General features: G+C 36.4%; 1 protein-coding gene across 1 annotated transcript in view; it reads left to right on the forward strand.

Annotated features, from left to right (window-relative positions):
* The window catches only part of LOC106879281 (branched-chain-amino-acid aminotransferase, cytosolic), a 435,059-nt gene extending 428,209 nt beyond the window's left edge, over window positions 1-6,850 (forward strand). The window contains exons 9-11 of the mRNA XM_052972440.1: window positions 602-670; window positions 1,687-1,833; window positions 3,506-6,850. Coding sequence (XP_052828400.1) covers window positions 602-670; window positions 1,687-1,833; window positions 3,506-3,547 — 258 coding nt within the window. The 3' untranslated portion in view covers window positions 3,548-6,850. The remainder of the gene's footprint in view (window positions 1-601; window positions 671-1,686; window positions 1,834-3,505) is intronic.
* The last annotated feature ends 6 nt before the right edge of the window (window positions 6,851-6,856 follow it).

Below are 6,856 nucleotides of genomic sequence, written 5' to 3' on the forward strand. Positions count from 1 at the left end.
TTCTCACGCACAGCACATTTCCAAAGGTTTCGATATAAAACAAATAGTAAATGAGTATATGCATATATACGTACAGGTATGTGCATACCGACATCCACCTGTATGTATAGGTGCATATCTGGGTACAGGACATTGCAAACAAAACGTAGACGAGAAAACACACAAGCCACATAGAGAACATTCTCGTTCATCAGCTACCCCCGTTTTAACACCGGCGTTTCGAAGAGCTGGGTAGGATGCATCATTAAAACCGCTCTTCCCATGGACCGCAAATTAAATTTGTATACACAAATTAAACCTTGCCATGGAGGAATGTAAAGGCGGACAAATATATACATACACACATAACACACACACACACACACACACACATATACATACAAAAACAGATACATATGTAAATGCATGTGTTTATATATGTGTGTATGTACATAGATTGAAAGAGAGGGAGGGAGAGAGAAAAAGTAAAATAACAGTTGCACATCCATACACTTTGTGGTTACCTGTCTTATTTATTTTTCATTTGTGCGATGCCTTCCATAGTTTTTATTTTGTTCTTTCTTCCCTTTTTTTAAAATTTTCAACACGTTTCTAATTCCAGAATGAATTCAAAGTATCTGAGAAGGAGGTTAACATGAAAAAGTTTTTGACAGCGCTGAAAGAAAAAAGGGTAAGTTCTATGCACACGCACAGGATTAGATATAGCAATACTAATAACCTGATGTCAGAGTTCGTTAATCATCTGGTACACAGTGCACCTGTTCAGACAACGACGATTTGATGGAGAGAGTGGGTTAATGTGCAGCATGAGCATTTGATCCCTATAAACAAATGATTTGTGCAAGCTGTTTGGCAAAAGCCGTTTTCGACCACTTATATTTTCATCTGTATCTCTAACATTGCACTACATCCAAGCACAAACAACCAGTCCACACTGTGAAGTGGTTGGCATTTGGATGGGCATCTATCTGTGAAAACCATGCTGAAACTGACCTCACCTGTGCTAGTGCCATGTAAAAAGCACTTGGTTCACTCTGTTGGGTGGCTGGTTTAGGAAGGGCATTCAAAAGTCTGGCTTAGTCACATAGTTTCACACTAATTCTACATTAAGGGTACATGTGTCTGGAATATTCAGCCACTTTGCTCAATAATTCAATTAGTAGGATATGAGGTTGATCTGAACAAATGGGTGCTCATATGTTGAAAACAAGACCACATAAAAATATGTCTTCAATGTTTACATCATTGCAAGGTGACTGACTGGCAGAATCGTTAGCATGCTGGACACGGTGCTTAGCAGCATTCTGTTTGTTTTTACATTCTGAGTTCAAATTCTGCTAAGGCTGACTTTCCCTTCATCTTTTCGGGGTCGATAAAATAAGTACCAGTTTAACACTGGGGTCGATGAAATTGACTTACACCTAACCTGAATCTGCTGGCCTTGTGCCAAAACATGAAATCAATAATATGCTAGACTGAATGCTTGGCAGCCTTTTTGTCTGTCTTAATGTTTTGAATTCATAATCTGCCAAGGTCGACTTTGCCTTTCATCCTTCTAGGGTTGATAAAATAAGTAATCAACTTACCCCCTCCCCCAAATTGCTGGCCTTGTGCCGAAATTTGAAACCAATATTTTCATTGTTGTATAGTGTTTGTTTCCATTTTTGTTTTGATTCTGTCTCTCAGATAATAGAAGTTTTTGGTGCTGGAACTGCTTGTGTTGTCTGTCCAGTTGAAAGAATCCTGTTTAACGAAGAAAAATTTGCATTACCAACAATGGACAATGGTGCTGAGCTAACGAACCGTTTTCTGTCAACTCTCATGGATATCCAGGTAAGCACTAACAATGTTCTGAGACATTTTGATTTCTTTGAAACTTTATAAATTCTGAAGAATATTCTTCAACCATCTCTTTCATAAATGGATGACATACTGTTGAATCGGTCGAAACGCTCAACTCAGAAATTATAATTGATTGTTTAACTATTACAGTACTATAACAACACCCTGTAGAATTGCAGTGCTTGGTGACTATAGTGCTCTACTTGCAATCAAATGGTTGTGAGTTCAGTTTCTGAATGAGGCAAAATGTCTTGTCTTTGAGCAAGGCACTTCATTTTACATTGCTACAGATAAGGAGAGAAGACTAACAAGCTTTTGTTAGCCCCCCCCCCCATCACTCAGATGTAATTTTTTTTCTTTTTTCTATAGTTTCAGCTGAAAGCTGCGGCCATGCTAATGCACTGCTGTTAAACGTAGGGAAGGACGAAATGCCGTTAAGTGGTTTGGCTGGCGTACTAATGATTCTGCCAGTTCACCTCCGTAATGTTCTCATTCCTCTAGATCGGGGATGAGAGGACCAGCAGAGGTGTTTGTGCTTTCTCGTGAATACATAGGCGAATGCATAGTACATGTTATCGACCACAAGCTGGTCCAGCCCTCTGTCACTCCAGTTGTTACATCTTCACCCTTCTATTAGGTCATAGGTAGGGCAGCTGACAGAGATATCGATGTCTGCTCATGACTGTATAGGCACCTAAAAGAATAAGCAACAGTACGGTACACATTACCGACCAAGATCTGGTGCAAACCTCTCTCTCACTCCAGCCGTCACTTCCTTCATGTTGCACTGGGTGTTTGTATCTGGGCACCTGAAACCATTTGTGAAAGCATACTACAGCCTAGTAGGTGATAGTCACTTGTGAGTAATAACTGATTATATTAACCTTCAACTCACTGTAGGTGCATCACATTGCCGTATTTGTTATCTCCCCTATTGCTGCAGGGTAGTGACCGGGAAAACAATTCTTGAGGAAATGCCATGTGATAAAGGTTAAAGATGGAAGGGAGATATTCTCTGCTGTTGTTAATTATTACCCCATTATTGCTATATGCAGGTGTTTATTTATTCAGATTTCCTAATATATACAGAAAAATCGATGGGAGGGTCATGGCTGGAATGCTTTTCTCATACCACTGTGCTCAAACAGGAGCTTGCCAGGAACTAAGCAGTATGGTTGTGAATATAACTTTCAGGCAGGACACTTTTTCTAGTAATTAGATATGGTCTTACTCCAATGGAGAAGTCTTTATATAGTTAGGTGGGGGACGAAATACCAGTTATACACTGGGGGTGATAGTATCAACAAATACTCTCCCCTCAAAATTGCTGACTTTGTGCCAAAATTTGAAACATTATTATTCATGATGTGCATGAATATTTTACATTCAGAATCAGCGTCCATGACACCAGGGTGCAACCAGGATGGGATGGGGGCACTTGTCTTTGTGGTCAGGGTGACTATGTTTGTTGTAGGGTTCCACGAATAGCCCCGAGAGGTCTTCTCAAGCCGTCACCTTTTGGGGAATTATTCTTTGTTATATGTTACCCATTGTTTTTGTTGTAAAACTTTGTATGTATACAAATCCCCTTGTATGTGTGTGTTTCTTGTTTCTGTATGCCCTTGCGGCCAATAATACAATTATAATTATTTTCATATTGCAGTTTGGCAGAGTGGAACATAAATGGTCTGAGATTGTTGAGTAACAATGATGTCTACATTGAAAGCAGATTCATTGTTGTGGTAGATATTTTCCAACTAACCAATTCTCAATCTGCAGTCTTCGTTTACTCCAATGATGTGTCCCTTGGTTTAAATAGATTGTTTTTTAATTATTGTTTCTTTTGATTACTTTCCTGGTTCTGTCATAGAAAAAAATAACATTGCCACTGGCCTGGGCACAATTTTACTGTTACCAACTAAATTACACGCACGCATACACACCTGTCTATTTTTAAATGAAAACAGTTTTTTAATTATATTACGTGAGTCTAAGAGACACGTCCAATTAGATTAATTACACATTTTTTCACCCATAGTACATGTAATTCATTTGTTAACAAGTTACAAAACTTATTTCACAATTGCAATTGATTACATATCAGTTTTGCTTGCTCACATTCAAAATTCTGAGTAAAAGCACTGAACTCACAGAACTGCACAAAAGACTGCTGTTAGCTAATTATGGTTTCAATTAAATTTTTTTTTTTTATTATGCATTCATTTTTATGGGGTTTCTTTTTAGTTCCTAATTATAGTTTTGTCACTGAAATTCAAAATATTCCCATCATGATTTTACTTTTCTGTATTAATGATGATGAAATTTAGTTTAATTGTATCCCTAGTAACACTTAACAGAAATATGCAATGCAATATTGTGGGATATTAGATACAATATCATCTACAACAACGTAAGCTATTGTTTAGTATTCCTTCTTTCTGTGTGTATAAAGACATGAAACAACAGCAAATCATATGCCTACAGATATTAAGCAAAATGCAAAAGAATTTTGTGCAGTTTCTATACTTATCATGAAAGAGCACGTCAACACATTGGTCGTTTGCTTACGCAATTAATAATACGTGACATTAGGGTAAAGGAGTTGCTCTTTGCTTGATTAATTACATATAATTTAATATTCAAATTAAGTAACGATGATCAGTAAATTCACATCCACTGATTTTTACCTCCTCTTTTTAAAACTTATTGTTCACCTGAATTGTTCTCGACTTATTTTTACATATATATTGACAAACTTAACTAATTTTTACTTCACATAAGTGAACTTCTTGTCTTCATTTTATTTATCCTCTTTTTCTATCAAAAATGTTGTCCACATAATCCAAATTCCAGTAGAACAAACAGCCAAGGAGTAAAAGACTTTCCTAAGCCATTTTATGTCTTCGATATGTAAAGGTACTGTCAGTTTTAGTCTTCCAGCATTGCTTTGTTTAATAATAGAAATATCATGTTATTTCTAAATACACCGCTGAACCAAAGTGTTACAAACTTGTTCCGCATGATTATTCAAAGATGGTTGAGGAATAACACCAAATATGTCCATTTGTTCATTTATGCAAAGAAAAAAAAAATCATGAAACATCTCCATTTCTTTCAACCCCACCCCCTACCCCCACTTACCTCCATATTCCAATCAGTGTCACATATCAAATATTGATCTCTTTTGAACCAAAGGTTAGTGGTTATCATTGGTATTTCAGAAATTAGGGCTAGGTTTAAAAACTTATATTATGTGTTTCCAAACATTATTGAAGAATAGCTTGGTTTTGTTGTTTGTTTTTGTCAAAATCCACAAAAAAACAAAAAAAAAAAGTCTCCTGATAAGATATAAATTTTTTCTGCTGATAAAAAGGAATCAAGATCCTTTGAGAGTTCTTGAGGCCTTATTTTCGAAGTAGTATTTTTTTATATTTTCTGATAAGATGAAGGTAGTGTGGTGTTGACAGTGATCAAAATAGCTTGGAAACAAAGCATCAAGTAATATATATATATATATATATCAGGCTGAGTAAAATGTTAGCAACGTTTTGAAACACAAAATTCACCACAATAATGTGGAAATTTTATTCATCAAAGTACCATTACAATCAACACATTCTTGCCAACAAGTTTCGAGTTTGTTTATTTTGGTAACATAAAAATCTGAAGTACTGGAGATGATGAAATGCATTTTCAGCATCGATTTGATTTTTGAACTCCTTCTCTCAAAGGAAATCATCAAAGTGCTTGAAAAAGTGGTAGTCAGTAGGAGAAAGGTCTGGGGAATAAGCTGTGTGGGGAAGAACTTCGTAGCCAATTTCCCTCAACTTCTGGAGCATCATTAGTGAAACGTGTGGTCGAGCATTGTCATGAAGAATGATTGGCCCTCTTCTGTTGACCAGAGGAGCAGCAGTTTTTCATTCATTTTGGCAGTATGTTTCTACAGTAACAGTTTTTCCAGGTTTTATAGTGGATGAGTCCAGCAGTACACCACCAAATGGTCACTATAACCTTCTTTTTGAAGAGCTCGGGTTTAGGGAAGGTTTTTGGTACTTCATTTTAGTCGAACCACTGCGAAGAACGATTTTTACTATTGTTATATGGTTGAGAAATGGATCAGTCTGGTTACAAAGTAGAAGCGACAAGCAAATTTCATATCTGTGCATTTTGTGATTTTCATCCAAATCATGTGGTACCCATTGTCGAATTTTATCGATTTTCTGAGCACAGTTTTCTGGCTAACTTGAAGTGCTGTTGCCAGTTCTCGAGTGGCTTTACGTGGATCTTTCTCAATGACAGTCTTTAATTGACCGTCATCGATGACAGATGGGCGTCCATTACGCTTACGATCTTCAAGGCTCAGGTCTCCACTGTTAAATTGTTTAAACCATTTTTGAGCTGACTACTCACTGGAAACATTTGAATGAAACTACAATGAAATATTTCCTCACCAAACGTTTCATTGATATTGCGAGCAGTTTCAGCTGCTTTATGTCCTTTTTTGAAGTTGAATAGCAAAATGGCTTGAATATCGCACTTTGAGAGTTCCATTTCAAATGATTGTAACAACGGTGAAAAAAAATATCAATGTTAATTTATTGATGCATTTGAGCATGTCTATGTTTGTATTATCAGACACTTAGAAAAAAGATTCAAAACTGTGAAAATCTGGTACAGATTCATGGTTCAAAACATTGCTTGCTTTTTACTAAACCTGATATATATATATATACATACACACACATATATTTATATACACACATGCACATATTTATATTCACACACACACACACACACATATATATATATATCTGTAAATATATGTGACACTTATTCAGTAGCCATGATAAAACTCCGAGTTTTTTTCACAGGAATTTTCAATGGCTGGATAACTGAAGAGATGTTGGTGTGGACCTCCCACCCTGGCATCCGAAACTCGGAGTTTTATCACGGCTACTGAATAAGTGTCACATATTTTTACAGATAAATTCCTCTATTTGCATAATATCGAGAA

This window comes from Octopus bimaculoides, chromosome 13 (genome assembly GCF_001194135.2).
Source record: "Octopus bimaculoides isolate UCB-OBI-ISO-001 chromosome 13, ASM119413v2, whole genome shotgun sequence".
NCBI lineage: Eukaryota > Metazoa > Mollusca > Cephalopoda > Octopoda > Octopodidae > Octopus > Octopus bimaculoides.